Source organism: Monodelphis domestica, chromosome 4 (genome assembly GCF_027887165.1).
Source record: "Monodelphis domestica isolate mMonDom1 chromosome 4, mMonDom1.pri, whole genome shotgun sequence".
NCBI lineage: Eukaryota > Metazoa > Chordata > Mammalia > Didelphimorphia > Didelphidae > Monodelphis > Monodelphis domestica.
In genome coordinates this window covers 75,079,535-75,100,613 of record NC_077230.1, presented here as the reverse complement: position 1 = coordinate 75,100,613, position 21,079 = coordinate 75,079,535, and the positions used below count along the sequence as shown (strand labels likewise).

Below are 21,079 nucleotides of genomic sequence, written 5' to 3'. Positions count from 1 at the left end.
TCAGAAGAATTTTCAGTCACCTTCTACTCATTCATGGCAGGAAAGTCAATTGGGTCCTTCTGTGGCATCCTCAGTTGTAGATAATTGTACAACAGTTTTGGGGGTCCCAACAGTTAAGTTAGCATCGATAGAGAATTAAAAACTTTTAGTATCCTTTGCCTCTTTCCTAACCCTCTAGCAAAGTGTCCGCAGAAGCATAAGGAGACACAATAATGGGGATCACTTTGCAATTTTCTTTGTGCCACAGGCTGCCCAGTTGGTGACCACCCTTGGGGGATGAGCTCCTTCATCTTCAGGTAGGTTGGATTTTAGAAAGCAGACACAGATACTCTCTTGTTGGGAACCGACTTAAAGTCTTTCCATCAAGATAGAATCTGCCAGACCTCCACTGGAATTGCCTTGGTAGAACCATTAAATCGTGTAGAAACAAAGTTAATTTTATGGGACCAAACTAACTAGGAAAGAGAGCACTAGTTGGAGCAGAAAGGAGGATTTGTGGGTTCTCCCATTCATTCGCCTTGTAACCTTGGCAACTCTTGTAATCCAAGAATCTGGGAAGCTTTTTTGGAATTAATCAGCAATAAAATGGTGTCATTACTTCATACTGAATTTAAATTTTCCAGCTAGGAAAGGCGTGGTGATAGGAACTCATTTGGAGTATTGCTTTTTATCCTTCTCCCTTTTCTGCCAAACCATTTCTTTCTGGTCGTGGGAAGCTGTTTTTTGCTTTGTTTTACATTCACCAGAAAAACTAGTAAAGCCTCTCCGGCTGGCTCACCCCTCACGGATGGCTCAGTCAAACAGTGATATAGCAAAAGAGTTAGGAGGTTGGGCGGGAGCCCCGAAGAATAAGCCTGAAAAGACCGTGGCAGGCTAGACTGGCCCTTTTGTGTTTCCACGGAGTCCATACATTCTACAGAGGCCGGTTTGAGGTGAATTTCAGCCCGCAAATAGATGGCAAACGTGTAACTGTGACTTCAAAGGCCAGCGTGGCTCCCTTGGAATGAGCTTCCGCTGCCCCGGGACTCCGTCCTAGAAGAGCTATGGATATGTTCCGAGCCTCCGCTCCCCAAAGGTGAACGACGGATTTGGGCCGACTCATCCCTAAGGTCCCTTGCAGCTCTGACAGCTCAGGGATACCCGGAAGTCCTGCCTCTACTGGTTAGGAGAGGCCATCTGAAAGGGGCCTCAGAAGTCCAGCTACTTCCTCCTCCCAGCTGCGGAGCCCATTTCCTCCGGTCGGCTTCCTCGTGCTGGGCGGTCTTCTCAGTCGTCTCTAAGCTCAGTCTCGCCCCGGCTCCCTATTCAGACTCCGGGGAGCGGGAGCCCAGCGGGCCTGCTTTAAGATGGGGAGACAGACGGGCCCTACGTTCTCCTGGGGGCTTCCCTCAGGCACGAGCGCTCAGGGGGGTGGGGGAGCCTGGGGTTGGGGAGAGCTGTCTGAGATCTGGTGGCTCGAGGACGGCACACTCACTGCGGTCCGCTACCCAGGGCAGCCTCGGGCTTCATTGAGAGGCGGCTGTCCTGGAGAGAGGCGAGGGCTTTCGGGACTCCGTCCCGCTCCATCTCTCTGTTCCCCAGCCGCTGGAATGTCGGCCCAGTTCTGGGTACCCCATTGTTGAGCCGAAGCAGCTCCGATGGGGAAGCCCTCCGTCGCGTCCCCGAGAGGTGAAGGCCGGGCGAGGAGACAATCAGCCTCACCGCGGATCTCCAGCGAAGGAAGGGCTGTTGGGGGAAGCAGAACGTGGTCCCCAGAGAGCGGGGAGGAGCTTTCTGGCTGCACAGCTTACAGCGGAGCCGCCTGGATGGGACCAAGGATCCCGCGAAGCCGCTTCATCCGAAGGCGCGTCTCCATGCTGTTTCAGAGCAGAACGAGCCTGTCCTCGGGGCGGAGCCCCACGAAGCGCCCTTCGAGAAGCGCGGCAAACACCAGCCCAAAGGGGGTAAACGCGCCCTCGGGAGGGGGAATCCCTACCCCAGAAGCGGCCATCAGGCTGCTGATCGAGTCCGGCCAGCGTTCCCGAAGCCGGCCGAGGCCACTAAGCCGACTTGTGGAGCCCCAGCCTAAGAGGATGCGGCCCCTGGAGAGGCGGAAGCACTTTCTACCGGGGAGAGACGAGAAGGGAAAGGACCGAGGGAGCCGGCTCCAAGAGGCACAGTTTGTTAATTTTCAAAATAAAGATGGTGAAAATGTTGAAGACAGCGTTAAAAACGTGGAATGGGTGGCCCCAATAAGCAGCCGCTTCCCCTCCTATTGTTCCATTACGTCCAATACCCCGTGACCCCATTTAGGGTTTCGCTGGCAGAGATATTTCCTTCTCCGGCTCATTTTACAGAGGAGGAAACGGAGGCAAACAGGGTGAAGTGACTTGCCCAGGGTCATCCAGCTACTAAGCGCCTCAGGCTGATGTGAACTCATGAAGAGCAGTCTTCCTGACTTCAGCCCAGTGCTCCGTGCACTGGGCCACCTAGCTGCCCGCCCCGGAGGGCTCAGGAGCCTCTGCCCTCTTGTTCAGACCCAGGTTGTGCCGGATGACCCCCGAGATCTTGTGCCTCGCCGAGATGACGGCTCCTTCGTTGGGGCATGGGGAGAGCCCTGGATCTGCGCTCAGAAGACCAGCCCGGGGGACAGGCCATGCCATCTGCCTCGGAGCCAGCGACATCGCCCCGAGGGGCCTCGGGTCCGAGTCCCCTAAAGCCATCCCTTCCAGCTCCAAACACTAAACGCCAAATCCCTACGAGTGTGAGCGGGGATATAGGCACACACTGCTCCGCGACGCCCAGGCTCGGCCAGGAAGCACAGGTTCAGCAGGACTCCGTGGATGTGCATCCCCCACCCGGCCCCAGAATTCCAGCGCGCGGCCACCAGGGGGCAGTAACACGCCAGCTCGTTGCCTGACCGATACTGCGCTGGCTCTAGCCTCCGACCTGTGACTTTGAACATTTGGTTCCTATAAAGATAGATTCCTCTATCAAAAGAGCCGAGGGTAGCCAGGCCTTTACGGAATGGGGAACCTGGAGACTACGTTGAGGACGACTCGAAAGGAAGAAAGGGCCCAAGTCGAGGTTCTGCCATCTCTCCAGCAAGTTTCCATTTCCCTAAGAGCTTACTCTCACCATAATGTTATGCAAAGGCCTTCAGTAGACAACTAACCTTTTTTAAAAACCTTTATCCTCTCTCTTAGAATCAAACCAATGAATTGGCTCCAAGGCAGAAGGGTGGTAAGGGCTAGGCAATGGGGGTCAAGTGACTTGCCCAGGGTCACACAGTGTCTGAGGCCACATTTGAACCCAGGACCTCCCGTCCTCTCGTCCTGGCTCTCCATCCACTGAGCCACCCAACAAAATATTTAAAATTCACTCTTCATCTTAACTTTGCCCTATCGTTCCTCCCGGGTAGAGGGAACACTGGGCGTGGCTGGCGCTCTAACTGGCCTTTGGCTGCGTGACCCCGGATGACCTGTTAACCTCCATTTCCCTCAGTTTCCGCATCCACACTGCGAGCATCATCATAGCATCTACCTCCTGGGCTGTCATGAGGACCAAACGGGGAAATGCTCATTGTAAAAAGCCTAGCCTGGATGGCAGTGCCAGCCTGTAGGAAATGCTAGATAAATGTCAGCCACGGTTATTAAGTACTGTGCTACGGACTTGTCACTCAGCCGCCAGCCTGCGAGAAGCAAGAACTTCAGCCTCTTCCTGCAGCCTCTGGAAGAGGCAGAGACACCTTTCCTCCCTGGTCCTCCGGGCCCAATGAAAATGCCCGGGTCATGGCCAAGAGCCCAGCCGAGGCCTGCAGACATCCGGGCAGCTACAAAACCGTCTGTGCTCCACACAGGATCAGCCCTCCCTCTACTGGACTGAAGCTATCTCATAGGCACTCAGTGAGAGAACAGGCTGCTCCGGGGGCACACATCTCCTGCTCCGGGGACATAGATCTCCAGAAATTTTACTAGCCAAGCCTCTAATTTGAGCTTCCCAACTATCCCCTGCAGTGACAGCTCCCTGGTGTTTCAAGATAAAGGAGCCACTCAGCCTATCCCACCCGCCATCACACATGTCCGCCTGGAGAACAGGGACCCAAATAAACTGGCACTTCCAGAGTCATGTGATCAGTAGATTTTTCACCTCTTGGTTCTTCAGTCCCTCAGATATCACTTTCCTACTCAGAAATATCCAGTGGTTTCCTATTACTTTTGGATAAAAAAAACTTAACAATAATTAATACCTTAATTAAGACTTGCTTAATAAAGGCATTTCAGGACTTCCAGAATCAGGTTTTTCCCTACCTTTCCAGCCTTATTTGATCTAACAGTGAAGTAAAGGGTGTGCCTCTAAGATCTTTAGAAGACTGACCCTCTCTAGGAGCAAGACTTTTGTGCAAGAAAATGGCAATTGATTCAAACTAAAGCAAGGCTAGTGAGGTATGAGAGAGGATGGGAGGCTGGTACACAGAAGCAGGACATGTTTAAGAAGACTTAATAATCTCCTTGTTTCATGGCTGTTGCAAAGAAATACATCCGGGAACACTAATGTCTCTAAAGAAATGAAACTAAGGACTACAATGAAAGGTGTGACACATGGCAATTATGGGGTTAGGAGAGAGAAGTGGGATAAAGGATTCCCATACAAAGAAATATATAAGTAAAAATAATGGATGGGCCATTTGGTGAGAGCAAGGGCTAACTGATAGACAGCCTTGTTCTCTTCTAGCATCCTTGAGAGGTCAAGAGGAAGGAAGGAAGGAAGGAAGGAAGGAAGGAAGGAAGGAAGGAAGGAAGGAAGGAAGGAAGGAAGGAAGGAAGGAAGGAAGGAAGGAAGGAAGGAAGGAAGGAAGGAAGGAAGGAAGGAAGGAAGGAAGGCAGGCTCCCTGGGGGGAAGTTATGAGAGGATTTGGATGAGTCATCCAGAATGGGTAGGCATGGGTGGGCTGCAAGGGGAGAGAATATCTGCATGAATGAAAAATTACAGAATCATTGGACTATTTGAAAATGAAGATGTAATGCTTTCTACTATCAGTTTCATAGAATAATTCAAAGTAGGCTCCTCAGTTAGGAACTCATATGCATAAAGGGAGGTAAATGAAGTTATATTTCACTGTGTTTCTGGCCCCTTTTCCTTTTGGTGCTTCTACCCTTCCATCTTTCCTTGAGATCAGAGACTATTCTAATTTTCTGTTGGTATCTGTAGCACTTAGTAAAGTGCTTTCTTTGCCCATAGTTAAGAATAGTAATAAAAACTTCATTCATTCAGACACAAGGGACTCTTGATCTCTCCCTGAACTGCAGAAAAGTTTAAGGTAACAAGTTTTATCCTGAAAACAAACTTTTGTATTACAAATGTCAATCTGTGACCCTGTGAATTTTTCTTAGAGTCCTCACATCATTTTAGAAGTGAATTCAATCTCATTGTATTAAAGATGGGGGGGAGGATACCTAGGCCCAATAAGAACAATACAGCCATCTCCAAAGAACCTGTCAAGGACTGGTTAGGCTGAACCAGTCTTACATGATCTAGAACAACTGTTTTTAGTCTCATCACAAGTGCCGTAAAGGGCACTTCACTCAAAGATAAGAATTCATGAGAGCTTGGCTCGGATAGGAAGGAACCTCTTTCATCATCTCTATGAACTCTAGGTTCTCTGCCTCCTTCTGGAGCAATCTATGCCACCACCACACCTACTCTCTTGGGGTCTACTGAGCCCTCTGTATATCCCAACTGAGGTATGAGAAAATACATTTTTTTTCTCTTAAATCAGTCAAGAGTGGGTTGAGTTTTTTCAACTTTATTAAATAATAATGTTGAGTGAAAGGTAGAGGAAGAAAACAGAAAAGCATAGAAACAAATGAGTTTATAGAATATAAGTTGCTTTATCAAAAGTAGCTAAATATAGCCACTGTTGGTTTGCTTGAATGCCATGGGGTAAAGCTCACACAATTCCCTTTTCTTTTCTGTTTTCCCTCTATGGAGTGAGATGGTAGAAGTTGGACAAGGCTGCTCCGAGTTAAAATGAACTTCAGAGGGAATATAGGCTTGTCCTGAATTTGAAAAAGAATCCCCTTGATCAGATTTTGATTAATTTCATTTGAATTTTGGCCAAATATTACAGGATTTTCCAGTCCTTTCTGAACCTGCTTCTTATTCACGTTTGTCTCCTTAGCCTCAGGATACACTGCAGAGCTATACCTACTTGAACCATGAAGTACTACCCTGGTCCCTGATATAAACAGCCCTCCCTGCCCCAATGCCAATTTTTATTCCAAGACTTCAGAATCTCTTATGGAATCTCTTATTTCCTTCATCCCTTTCCTAAAACTTTCTCTTCTCCCATCATCCGTTTTCTCAGTCCAGTTTAAGTCATATTTGTTATATTTTGATTATTATTCTCAGAGAGTATTTCAGTTTAGTCTCAGTTGGGGCCACATGTCTCAACAGGGCATGGGGGCTGGGAGTAAATGACATGTTCTTGAAACCTACTTGCATTGCGTCCCTTCTAATGGTCGAAAAACAGATTCCTTGCCTCTTTCAATTTCAGAGATTTCACTCCCTTTTTAAGCCTATTGGGCATCTGAACCGCAATCAAAGTCTCGCTGTTTGGAGCATCCCAGCCAAGCTGATGGGCTGGTTCAGACGAGCAGAAAGTTTCCTTTACACACTACTAAAAGAATCCATTTCCTTTTTTTTGAGGCAGATTTCTACCATTCAGCTAATGTGTAGAGCAGAAATGACACTGGCCCCAAATTCTATGAATGATCAAGCTTAAGTTAACCAGCTGCAGCAACTTTCCAAAATTTCCTTTGATGATGTATGGCAGGGGTCGGAGAGGAGGGAATGATAATTACTTTTCATGTTAACGCTAAGGAAGAGAATCTCAGGGTGAGAAGAGATCAATAGATAAAACAAGAAATACATTTTTTGAAACCCTTACCGCGTATAGGTTCTAAGGCAGAAGAGCAGGAGGGGCTAACAAGAAGGGTCAAGTGGCTTGTCCAGGGTCACACAGCTGGGAAGTGTCTAAAGCCACATTTGAGCTTAGGACCTTCCATCTCTAGGCCAGGCTACCCAGCTGCCCGCCCTGAAATAGCTCTTATAAATCTCCAAAGGTTATCTAATCTCTACTAGAAAGCTCTCCAGTGAAGAGGAATCCACTTACTGGAGACAAGGTTGACCCTAATTCCTAAATGCATTAAGATCTAATTTTACTCAAAGTCCTGCCAAGTAGTTATTTTACTAATTTTCATTTAAAACACATTTAAAAAATAATATAAATTCTTTTATCCTTAAATTTGATTTATGTTGACCTAAAAAAAATACAACTTCTTCCCTCACAATACTCGGCTCTGCAGAGAATGTCTCTGCCCTCAAGAAGCTTACGTCCTTTTTTTTTAATTTTTTAAACTCAACTTTCCATCCCACAAGTCTAGGACAGAAGAGCAAAAGCATAGGATACTTAAAAAAAAAAACCAACTCTGTAAAGGGAAAAGGATCTGAAAGTTAGGGGAAAATCAATGAAATAAAGGAACCAAAATACAATCTGCAAAGAGAGAAAGATCTGAAGCTAAGAGAAAAATCAGTGAGATAAAAGAATCAATAAAACATCAAAACTCAATAAAACACCTGAAAAATGAGGGGGGAAAATTCTAGTGGGAACGAGAAGAGGGGATCACTGATGGTGTCCAGAAAAAGGTGTTGTAACTACCACCAACCTGTCCTTGATGCTGCCTCCTAGAATGGGAGTTTGGAGAAATGAGTTTAGATTTCAGAAGTTTTATGTTTACCCCCAAAAGACCCAAATATGACCACTATATCCTTACTTGTCCAATTCAAGTAGTAAGAAATGGGTCAATTTTTCTCCAGTATTTTGATTGTAATTATATTCTGTTTAAAAGTGCAAATTGAAATAGGGTAAGAAAATAGATGTTTTCAGTTCAGTATCATGGATGTTTTCTAGGAAAGTGTTCTCTGGCTTTGTCAAATCCTTTAGATTTTAGTTTACATTTGTTATTTTAAGCTCAAGAGCATCAGAGAATCAAACTGGCTTTTACCCAGGATGAACTCGGTATAATTTATAAACTGGCAAATACTGCACATTCTGCTACTCTGGTGATTGAATGATCCCTGGTCTCTCATGATATCTGTGGTTTCTTTTAAATATGTTTTAAGTGAAAGTTGTAGTTCAGAGATCTAGAACTAGACCTTAGAAGTCATCTAGTCCAACTCCTCCATTTTACAGATGAGAAAACCAAGGTCTGGAGTTGACTTGCTGAGGGTCACACAAGGCGTAAGCATCAGAGGTGGGATTTAAACCCAAGTCCTCTAAGTCCGAGGAGCCTGTGTATTTCCCACTATACCATCCAGCCTCTTTATCTAATGTGCCAAGGGGCTCAATAATCTGTAGATCATTGGAAAAAATCAATGTAATCAGGGTAAGCTTATACTTTGGCTTTTATCTTGTGGGACACCCAGAGGAAGGTGTAGCGCTTGTCAAACAGACACTGGACACACCGAAGGTGGGAGGAGGAGGTAAGAAGAGGACATCTGGGTTCAGTCTGGCTTCAGCCACCGCCTAGTGGTGAGACCTTTGCACGTCACTTCAGCCTGATTGCCTAGCCTAGAAGTGACACTAACAGAAGGCGAGGCTTTAAGAAAGACGTAGAGGTAAGAAAGCAGCAGCCGCCTATCAGTTCCCCTCTTCTCTGAGCAAGGATCGCTCACCCAACATTTCATAGAATTCACAGTTCAACAAAAGCGTTGTAAGCAAAGGTTCTTCTTACCGTCGTTTGAACAGTATCTCCCGTCCATGGATTTCCTCCGAAATCTGCAAAGAGGCACACACAAACATTTCTAAGGACAGAGGAAAGCACAGAATCTCACCATGATCGACAATTCCTCCCGGTGTTCCTTGGCTAGGAGCAGCCGTCTGGAGGGTACCACCTCTAGGAAGTGATGAAGTCAAGACTCCCCGGAGGTTAAGTGACCTGCCCCAGGACACACAGCTAGCAGAGGAGGGATTCAGAGCCAAACTCCTCAGCCCCAAGACCCGGATGGAGAACAGTATTCCTTGTTGATTTCCAAAAGATCCTGTATGGCTGCTCAGGTGAGCCAAGTGGCCAAAGTGCGCTTAGTGGAGGTTCTTTGGGGTCATTTTAGTGAGGTTCTTCTCCTCACTCAAAGGTCAGTAAGACCAGCCCTGTTTATACGGTCAGACTTCAAAATGTTGTGATAAGCTTCTGGAGAAATGATACTTAGCACGTATCCCATCTTCTTTCATCTTCATAGGTATTAAAAAGAAATTAATTAATTGACTTTATGTCATTAATTAATTTGATGTGACTTATAAATATTCACGCCTGGTTTGCTCCTCAGCACTAATGTGTTTATTCAGTTACAGCACATTAACAGATGGAAATCTTTTCTGGAAGGAGTTAAGACTTGTTTTATCTGCCAGTGATCTCTGTGATAACTAGGATATCTATTTGCCTTAATGAGCACTTTGCAAAACTTAAATCACTATGTAAATGTGAGCTATTTATCATCACCATGCTTCAGTGACCAACTAAGGAAAAGGAAAAAAAGGAAATTAAAAAAGGAAATGACCCATAGATAGGGCCACCTATCTTAATTGGCTTTGGGATAAGGCATTTAAGGATTTTGTTACATTAAAACAATTTAAATTTGGAGCAGGAAGGGATATTGTAGGCCTAAAAAGATCCCCATATTGTACAGTTAAAGGAAAAAAGAAAACATGGAACAGAGAAGGGAATCCAAGGTCATAACAGGTAGTAAATAGCAAAACTGGGATTTGAACCCATATACTCAGATTCCAATTTAATGCCCCTTTCACCATTTCATGTTGAATTAGAACCCAGATCCTCTTCCAATCTGATGTTCTTTTTACCTTTTCACAATGGAACCAAAGGACATTTTTCAGGAAGGACAATTAATAAACTAGAGTCCAGAGATGGTGTCCAAGATGGTGAAAGACCTCAAAATCATGTCTTGTAAGAAAGGTTTGAATAAACTAGGGATGTTTAACCTGGACCAGAGAAGAATTAGGGGGGAGAATTTAATTGTTTTTAAGTATTTCCAGGGCTATTATGGAAAAGAGGGATGATATTTGCTTGGTTTGGCCTTAAAGAGCAGAACTAGAAGCAACGGGTAGAAGTGGCTGAGATGAAGATGGAGGACAATTTCCTAACAAGTAGAGTGCTATGCCAAAGTGAGATGGGCCGCCTCCGTAGGAATCGGGCTCTTATTCCCTCCAGATCTTCAAACAATGGCTGGATGGCCACTTAGCGGCCATATTATAGAAGAGTTTTGTTGTTTTTTTCAGCTGAAGGTTGGACTAGTAGAATTCTGACATCTGTTCCAACTCTAAGACTCTGTAATCTGAAACTCAATGTCAAAAGACAGTGTAGATCCTGTTTACTTACTGACTGAGTCAGCGATTGTCCTAGATGCTTATGTCATTCCACCACCGCCCCCAATTAAAAAAGCAGATTATATTTTCCTGCACTGATGCCTCAATGTGTCATGAAGTTAATGTTAGGTTCATGGTGGCAGTTGGGTGGCACAGTGGATAAAGAGCTGGGCTTGGAGTCAGGAAGGCCTGAGTTCAAATTTGACCTCAGAGACTCACTATGTATGGCCCTGGGTGAGTCACTGAATCTATTTACCTCAGTTTCCTCAACTCAAAAATAACAGCACTACTTCATAGAGTTGTCGTGAGGATCAAATGATATAAGATTTGTAAGATGCTTTGCACAGTGCCTGGCATGGCGAGGTGCTATAAAAACGCCTCTTCCCTTTTCTCTTTCCCTTAGTGGGCAAGAGGATCATAAACTGTCATAGGTCCTTCCAACAAAGAAAGGCTTCAAAGCACAGTGCTGGTTACTGAATGTGGGTCTATTTCTTGGGAGCAAATCAACTTAATTTCAGAGAAATATGGCGCTGGGAGGTTGGGATGCTGGATATAAAATTTTTGGTTACAGAAACTCACCATGACTGTCTACCACATCAGAGAGAATTCTCATGGGGAAATGATGGAACTCTGAAGTACAGAAGACGGAAAGCCCTCGTTATCATCACACCTTCTTGGTGACCCAACAGGTGTAGCTGCCCCAATGTAATCTTGGGGGAAAATGAATGCAGAACGTATTGAGAAGTCTACATTAGACTAGTTCAATAAGACCAGCAGTTCTCAAAAATGGTCCAGGAGCCTGGAGGGGTCCTTGAGACACTTTTAGGGGGTCCAAAAGATTAAAACTATTTTTAAATGAAGATATTTTAATTGCTGATACAGAAAACCGTGATAGATAAAATCCACAGAAACAAAAGCTCTTTGGAGGGTCCTCAACATTTTTTAAGAGTATAAAGGGGTCTTAAGCCCCCAGAGTTTGAGACCCTCTCGAGTAGATTATAGGACCATAAATCTAAAGACTGAGGATGACCTTTGAAGTTTTTCTGTCTCTGAGGTTCTATGATTCATAGCCCACAAAAGAAAATGGTGACCCCATCAAGGCAAAGAAAAAAGGTCCTCAGCACATCACAAAGGGGCTTGGGGGTTATAAATGTTCTGAGGGTAGAGAGCATTTAGATAGACAGACAGACAGACAGAAAGATAGATAGATAGATGTATGTGGGTTTAAATGTATGGGTGGATTTATATGATATATGTAAATGTTATACATGGGTAGCTTTATATCTTTCTACATAGATATAGCAAGATATAAAAATAAAAATATAATTATATATAAATGTATAGTAAATATATTCATATGCAATTATAATTATATAAATTATATTATAAACTAATCTTCCCCTCTAACATATTCACATGCACATGTGTATTTATTTTTACATCAAAGCTTTTATGCCTTCCCCCAAGAATGATGGGTTATAAAGTAAAGACCTACTGAGCAAATGTTATTAGGCCTAGAGGAATAATTTGACTGTAGAAAACTTTGTGCTGTTTCCATTTGGTTCAGTGAAGTAAGAATTTTCCTCCTGTTTCCATTTTTCCTCATTCTGTTTTCCTATTCAGACTGCCAAAAGTCTCCAGATTTCTATTTTCAGTTTGTTTGTATTTGGCAAGGATCTCTGCTTGTGCATTTAACTGCAGTAAAAATCTGGCAGCTTGACGTTTTAGGCCAGGGCCCTGCAACACAGCTTTAAAAAAATGTATGTTCCACGATAGCTTTGATACCAACCAGTGGATTTTCACATGGAACTTGTGTTAGTTTTTGGTCTTCCTGTAAAGAACGAGGTTACGAATGAGCCGAAATCGCGTCCCTTAGAAATTAAAACCTTCAGACTAGAGTTTTCTTAGAGCTGGAATCTGACAAGACCTATCCTAGATGAAACTGTGACGTGGGCCAGGTTTCTCCTTGGCACCCTCGTTGCTTCTTTTGTGATTTCTCCCTATGTATTTACTGTCCTCATGTGCCCTCACAGTGTTTGCTCAGAGTCCTTTAGATATAACAATCCAACCTTGCCTTTCCCTTTCCATCTCCTCAAAAATCACTAGTCCCTCAGGACTCTCTTCTCTTTTCTGTTGATCTGATTAATTAATAGAGCTGCCATAATATTGGGCTAATGAGTGTCCTCTTCCAAGGGAAGAGGACACTATCATAATGATAATGAAATTGCAGGAACAGCATCACTTATAGACATATAGTGCTTGCATGCCAATGATCACTTTTGATCTTCAGGTCAACTCTGAGGGAGGCAGGACAGGGAAAACTATTTTAATTTTTTAGCTAAAGAAAGTGAGGATCTGAAAATGTGATTTGTTCAAGAGCACACAACATCAGAGCTGGGACTAGAACCCAGGTCAACTGACTTCTTATCTGAAAAGAGATCGTTTCAAATTTTTATTTATTTATTTATTTATAAATAAAAAAATTTTATTTATAAAAAGAGGGACTTTTTTTTTTTGAAGGGCTCTATTGACACCCTACCAGATCAATGGGGGCAAGAGGGCCTTAAAGTACATCTTAAACTTTATTCCATTGGCAGATACTTACTTTGGGTTCACAGGAGGCTAGCTCAGTCCATCAATCATAGAACTGTTTTATATGTTGTTGGGTTTTTGTTTTGCATTTTCAGAAAGAGAAGCAGCATGAAATTCTTTTCTATTCTTTTCCAGTTGTTCCTGGAATTTGTGCAAAGTGCAAAGACTGGAACCTTGTCTTTGAAAATTCAAGCTTTAGGTATTTAGGATTGGTTATAAGAAATTTTGGCTACTTTTCTAGAACTTCTTGGATGACAAAATGCCTATGGCTTTTTAAAAATGTTGTTCTTCCCACCTTGCTTTTCCCCTGTTTAAGGAACTTTTAGTGAGATATTGCTTCTGTAACACTCAGGTAAACAGAATGAGGAGACAGTCTTCAGAAACTTATATTAATAAGTATAGCTGGTATTGTTTCTCATGATCTATTTTAGGCTTCAACATTTTTTTTTCTTCTGCTTTTTTGTATCTCTAAGCTCTACTTAAAAATGTTTTTTATTAAGGATGTCCTATGTATATATAAATTAATTTCTTAAAGATTTTATAGAGATGAGAAAAAGATGTATATGAGTCATAGCCTTTCCCACTTCAGATGTCATTAGAACCAACTTCATCAATGCTTTCAAAAATTGTATTACTGCTAAAGAGCATTTCTACATTTACATGGTATTCTTGAGAAATATTAATGACAATCTAAATGTGATAGTCCACCTGTTATTGATGGATAAAATGGCTTGTTATAGAAATCATCATAGACCTCTTCCATTTTTTAGTGTTCAGTGGAGTCCATTCTAATTTTATCCATAACACCTTGGGACAATTTAGTTTAATTGGATCTCTAAACAAACTTTATTTAACTCATTTTATTCACTATTATTTTACACTTTTGTGGGGTTTGGAGGGAAAATAGTTTGTTTCTGCTCATTATCTTATTCAATTCTCTATAAAATTTACAAACAAGTTTATAGTCTAAATAAGAGGTTCTTAAGTTGTGGTTCATGGACTTGATTGTTAAAAAATAGTTTAATGAATGTATTTCAGTAAAACTGGTCTCCTTTGTAACCCTATGTAATTTATTCTATGCATTTGAGGCCTTACCAGATGGCCAAAGTTGTTTATCATTAAAAAAAAAAAGATTAAGAACTCCTGGTAAAAAATGGATGGTGTTCTGTGTTGCCATATCTCTTGGCAAGGAAATTAAAGAGTTTGATCAAGATCAGGGAGAGGAAAAGCTTCTTGGGCTCTTTCTTCTCTTCGTTAGGGTCTTTCACATATGTCAGATGAACTTACTTGGGAAATGATAACAGGCTGTGATGATGTATGCTTTTTTATCTTTTCGGTTGGTATTACCTTGATTGCATACTATATCTTTTCATTTATATTCTTCTAGGTTTGTATTGATTTTGACCTTGGCTGTAACAAGCTGATGGTCTGATTATGCAGAGATGGCTTATGATAGTAACCAATTATTTCCTGTTCATTAGAATACAATCAATTTAATTTTATTTGGTAGTTGCCATTTCAATACCATTTGATATTCTTCCTGAAAAAAGTATTCATGACAAATAAGCATGAAACTTATGTAAAATCTACAAGTGTTTGATTTCTCTTATTTCTTACTCCTGAGCTATTTTTCAATTTTTTTTTGGCCAACTTCCATTATGCTCACTTGCTGTGGGGTGGGTCAGCCTCCCACAGGGGATGGGGTCTTGGAGGTGGAACAATGTTGGTGAAATGATGGATGGGACACAGCTTTCTCATTTAACCCGCAGCACAGGTTTCACCGGATAAACTACTTCGCCTTGGCTGAGGCCTGGCTTTATTATATACCCTCATGATCACAAATCTATTGGCACACAGTTTCATTCTCAACATACATGTTTCTATGGAACCTAACAACAGACCAGAAGCCTAGGGAGATAGTCAATGAAACACTGTTGCTAAGTGAAGGATCAGAGGGTAGAATCAACATGACCCAGATATAGCTTAGGGAATTCAGAGCACAATTGGCCAGAAGTTATTATGCCTAGAAAAGTGGGTCCTATCTAAGTGGGTATATAAGAATCCTTAGGTTTAATTTTATAAGTGGGCTCTCCTGGTAATATCCTGGGGGAACAGAGTAGGACATCTGTATTAACCCTACAAGCATGTTTTTTTTTCTCATTTATTTTTCCTGGGGCTATATAAGAATAATAATCATAGCAATTCCAATAATAAGGGGATGTTAATAAGGAAAGTAATTTAGAGTGGTTTCAGTGGGTGTTTTCATCTTTCCTGGGGGCTGCTTTGTAGTCCCCGGTTTCTATGTGGACCATGTCAAACAGCGTGGTCTTTGATGGCTCCTGGCACCCACCTTTGTATTAAAGCTTCCAGGTTTGGAGGTTGTGGTTGTTGTTTTCGAAGCTGGCAAGTATTAAAATATTTGATAATTTGGAGGTTCTTACTCTGGCCTTTATTGGTAGAGTGTAATGAGTAGGGCACCATATTTGGAATTAGGAAAACCTGGCTGACCCTGGGCAAATCATTCATCCAATCTATGGCTCAGCTTCCTCATATATAAAATTATGGGGTTAAATTCAATGGCCTTTAAGCTCCCTTTTAAATTCATAATCAGAAGATCTATGAAGAATGATTCTACTTCCTCATCTGCTGCAACAGCTTTTGGTGAATAAGCTGTACAGGTACACACATACACACCCAGAGTATTCCAATCTGAACTAAACAAAAGTCCCATGAAATGTTAGCTTTTGTTTTGGGGTACATAGTAAAATAAATCCTGCCAATTCTTTTATTTGCCTCTCCAAGGAGAACATACAAATAATCTTTCAATTTAGCAGTAACTTTCTTTTGTATTTTGGTTCCCAAGTATGTCAAGACTGAAAGGATTTAGTTTTTTTAGCAATATATTCATTCACTGGTCATTGAATGATAAAGATTTTATATTTAGGGTATCAACAGTTGAGTTAATATTTATAGATGGTCTAAAAGCCATTTGTGTGTGTGTGTGTGTGTGTTTTAGTACTCTCCGCTCCCTTTGTCACAGTCACTGAGGAAGTAAAAGGGAGTTCCACAAGACTGAGAGTCATTCTGTATTTTTATTTCCTTCATGGACTATCATGGTCAAAAAAATTTAGCACCAAGTCTACTGGTGATGAGCCATTTGGTATTTAACTGGATTGGTCTTTGGTAAGCAGATGATGATACTTTCCACATGACTCTACTTGAAACATTCACAGCATAGAAGAACCTATCAGTGTTTGTGATCTCCCAGCATGACTTCGAGAACCCAGCATTACCTCCATGCCATGATGAGAGATCAGAGTACAATCTGGACTTTTTTATGCTGGGAAGCATTTCTAAATATCTATATTCTATCTGATTCATGGCAATGATCTTAGGTCTTGAAAAAGAGCAAGGTCCCAAGGTGGATGCCCTTCCCTTCAGAGAGGGGCCATTTGCTTTCAGGACATTTGCAGATTGACTTATTCCTGAAGTTCCATAAACTACACTAGATGTTTTAGCAGAGAAAGGCACAAAGGTGTGACTGTTACAGAAGTTCTTTACTTACCTGACATAGTGCACAAAAGCAACAAGTAGAGACCCCAAGTAGAAGGAGAAGAATATAAGGAAGCTGAGTAATATGGCCTTCACATAAATAGATTCTGAAGGAAAAAGAGATAGAGTCAGATTTGGGGAGGTACAGGGGGATGGAAAATACTTTATAATCAAAAAGTTTTACTATTATTGTCATTAATCTTTGGAATAGCTGCTGGGTCCCTGCTTTCATTACTTCCATTAGAAAGCCCAACAGTGATTTCCATTAGGAAATACAGAGCAACTTGAGCTTATACACAGAATTCATCATCAATGGTCACCATTTTCCCAGGGAAACTGTAGGAAACTGGGTCTGGAGTGGCTATAAACAATTCCACAAGTCTTGCTCCTTTCCTTTGGAAGAAGCCATATGCATTTGTTTAATAAATTTCATATTGAGCTAAATTGAATTGCAAAACCAGAATAAAAAACAACACCATCCTTTTTATCTCTAATTCCATCTTGCATTTGGCATACAGGTTGACAAAAGGTGGAACTGAAATTGCTACTGTGCTTCCCAGGCAAGAATTCTGTGCCATTCCCTAGAGGCAGAACTGACCTTTAATGGAGGGAACAATGGTCACTTTGAGGTTCTTTGTTCTCTGTAGGTTCCAGGTGTGGTTTTCCTTTTCTGGAAAGTGAGAAGGCAAATTGTCAGAAACTGACTTGCATTGATAACTGCTCTAAGGATAGCCTCTATTGGTTTTAATTTCTCAATCATATCAACCAACAAGGATATATTAAATGCATGCTCTGTGCCAAGCACTGTGCTAGACAGTGCAGACATAGATTTAATTTAATGATCAAAACGAAGCTCTTACATTCTAACAGGGGAGATGACAGAGACATGTATAAAGCATATACCGAATAACTAGAAAAAATGCAAAGTTTGAGAGAGGGCACTAGAAATTGATGGGGCTAAGAAAGGCTTCATATTGATGATGGTCTTAGAACTCTGTCTTGAAGGAACAGAGAGATTCTTTGAGGCATGGATGAGAAAGGCATGTCCTTCTGGTATGAGGAAAACTCATGCTTCCAAAGGCAGAGAGACAAGAGATAGAATATAGTGATCCCTCACCTATTGCAGAAGTTACATTCCAGAGACCCCTGATAGGTGAAAATCCATGAAGTAGCAGGAGAGCAAACAGACTGATGCTACAGTCACTGAGCCAATCAGCGCCCAGAATACGGAACACAGCGCTGTGATTGGCTGCCTTTGCACAAGTGGTAGTGGCGTGCTGCATCTCCATTGTGTACCATATGATATTCATCCACAAAATCCAGTGATACAGTAAAAACTCCATGATACATACATACATATATATATATATATGTATGTATGTACATATATATATATATATTTAAACTGCAATACAGTGAAGCTGTGATAGGAGAACCACGATATAGTGAGGGACAACTGTATTAAGTGTGAGGAACTGAAAGAAGGCCATTTAGGTGGGATCATATGTAAGGGGGAGCCCAATAAGGTTGGAAAGATAAACTGGAATAGAGTTAGGAAGAAATTTAAAAGCTAAACAAAAGATTTTATGATTGCTTCTAAAAGCAATAGGGAACCACCAAATTTGACTGGGATAGGGGAATGAAATGGCTGAACCTAAGAAAAATTACTTTGGGAGATGTGTGGAAGAGGGATTCAAGTGGGGAGAGACTAGACACAAGAGGACCAATGAATGACTGTTGCAATAATTTAGGCAAGAGGTGAGATGTTTTGGAGGTAATAACAGAAAGATTTAACAAGGCTTGAGAAGAGGGAGATGAACACGTTTTTAATAGCCTAGTGCTTTGGTAGGAACCTACTAAAATCTCCAGCTATTCTCCCTTTAAATCTCACAGTATCAATAAAGAAAATTTGACGGTCTTTTCCTTGTGGAATTTGAGGTGACCATGCAGACTTTTCTGTTAAAACCATTTTTCTTGTTTGTTCAGATGTTGAAATTTATTGGTGCTGACTTCTAATGTAGGTCAATGTGTATCTTACTCTCTCTTTCCAATAAAGTAGAATTGAAAACCCTGTTAGATTTGGAAGAATGCTGATTTTTCAATGGATTTTTCTAATTTTTCTCAGTCCAACAAGTTATTATTTCTAATTCCATCAAGCATTTGGCTTCTTAACTCATCTTCCTATCTTGTATTATCTCCTTTCTGTCTCATCTCTTCTCTGGAACCATTATCCCTCTCCCTTCCCATTTCTGGAATCTTTTAGGGTAGAAAATTCCGGATTCCTAGCTGATTGATGTCTCCCTCATCTATGTCCTCAGGAGTGAAAAATCAATTAGATCTCTTAGAGCAGGAGCCTTCTTAGAAAATTCTTGGAATGGCCCTGATCTAAAAGCTTCCTGTTCTGACCTAGGAGTCTGAGTCTTGGGAGCAGCCTCCAGCAAGACCATTATGTACTCTCTCATATTTCCATAGCCTGAAGATCATCACGCTCAAAGCTTGAGGCAACATTCTTGGTTATATTGGTGTCCTGCTCTCTCCTAATTCAGCCTTGGAGGTATCAACCATGGCTTCAATGTGAGAAGGGTTGGTGGGCTCCTCTAGTAAACTTTGCTTGTTGTCCCCTTGGGTTTCCTTGGGCATCTCCAATGAAGTCATGTGGACTTCCCTTAAATTCATTAAATAGTAATAATAATTAGCATTTATATAGCATTTTAAGGTTTTTTTTAAGTGCTTTACATGCTATACATACTTCTCACAAATAATCCTATGAGGTAGGTAAAATTATTATCCCTATTTTACAGATGAGGAAGTAGAGGCTGAGAGGTTAAGTGATTTGACTAGGTCACACATCTGGTAAGTGTCTGAGATGAGATACAGTGAAGCTGTGATAGGAGAACCACGATATAGTGAGGGACAACTGTATTAAGTGTGAGGAACTGAAAGAAGGCCATTTAGGTGGGATCATATGTAAGGGGGAGCCCAATAAGGTTGGAAAGATAAACTGGAATAGAGTTAGGAAGAAATTTAAAAGCTAAACAAAAGATTTTATGATTGCTTCTAAAAGCAATAGGGAACCACCAAATTTGACTGGGATAGGGGAATGAAATGGCTGAACCTAAGAAAAATTACTTTGGGAGGTGTATATCTTTAGCAACAAGAATTTAAAACTGAATTTTCCTTCCCTATCCAAGGTTGAAATGTTTAATGATAGTGTTAAGTGGTCTGTTTCCATCACCAATCAAGGGGAAAAAAATCCTGGTTTCTTGATCAACCATATAAAAGTTCTGTTCCTTGATATACTTGCATAATGTAAGGTGTGTTATATTAAAAACTCCTTTGTAAAAGGAATCCTTAGGTGGAAACCTTAGGTGTTCCAGACTAGAAGTCCAGTGTAGTTATTTACTGTCCCATCTTATTGCCTCAGGGCAGATTGCTTTTAGCATTGACTGGCCCTTCTGATTCATCAATGAATCTCCTTTATTCACCTTGATGGTCCCTGCCAGGACCAGAACAAAATATAATGGAAGAATCATCAGGGGACATTAGGTTTAAATCTTGTCTCAGGCTTTTATAGCCTTGGGGACATAGTTGGACTAAATGATTCCTGCTTTTTTCGAATCAATGATCCTGAGTTTTGGCGACATTGTAGAAGGATCAATATGCCACACAAACTTCAGGAGATCTTCTGGCAAAATGTGATTTAGAAAGCTACTGCTTTTACCTCTGGTTTGTAATTTTTCTAGTTAGTAAAAATTTCTACCTTTATAGGATCATGAAAACAAAGGGAAGAAACAAAAGGGTTTGCTAAGGATTTCCAGATTTATAATGATATTGGATAACAGGAGCAGAAGCTTTGTGTAATTACCCAGGAAACCATAACACAGTCAAGGTAAATACCCTTCAGCATCCTGTTATCACATACCTACTTCTCAGCTGCCAAGAGTTCTCTGCATTCAATCATCAACTTAATAGTTTCTCAAGGCAATTACTGAGACCAACATTTTTATTTACTGGGCTCAGTATTTTATACACCTGTCATTATTCAGGGTGAGTTACCACACTGTGAGAGACATTGTGGATTTCTTACTGTCTGTGAAGATATATCTTTAGCAACAAGAATTTAAAACTGAATTTTCCTTCCCTATCCAAGGTTGAAATGTTTAATGATAGTGTTAAGTGGTCTGTTTCCATCACCAATCAAGGGGGAAAAAATCCTGGTTTCTTGATCTACCATATAAAAGTTCTGTTCCTTGATATACTTGCATAATGTAAGGTGTGTTATATTAAAAACTCCTTTGTAAAAGGAATCTATTTGTATCTATTATTTTTTTTTCTTTGCCTTGTCTCTGAGATGGTCTTGCCAGGGAACAGTCATGGTCTCTCCTGCTTCTCCCCTCTAAGTGAGAAATCATTTAGAGAGAGCTAGAGATAGTGAGAAACTTAAAGGAATGCTGACTGTAATAACTGGTTGGACTTGCTCAAGTCTCCTTTTCCCCAGGAATTTCTGATCCATAA

General features: G+C 41.6%; 1 protein-coding gene across 4 annotated transcripts in view; it reads right to left on the bottom strand.

Moving 5' to 3' along the window:
• SIDT1 (SID1 transmembrane family member 1) overlaps positions 1-21,079 on the bottom strand; it is a 183,096-nt gene that overhangs the window by 47,218 nt on the left and 114,799 nt on the right. For all 4 annotated transcript variants that reach the window (XM_056793482.1, XM_056793483.1, XM_056793484.1 and 1 more), the window contains 3 exons: positions 17,163-17,234; positions 16,578-16,671; positions 8,775-8,818 (listed from right to left, as the gene is read on the bottom strand). In XM_056793482.1, the coding sequence (XP_056649460.1) occupies positions 8,775-8,818; positions 16,578-16,671; positions 17,163-17,234 (210 nt within the window). The remainder of the gene's footprint in view (positions 1-8,774; positions 8,819-16,577; positions 16,672-17,162; positions 17,235-21,079) is intronic.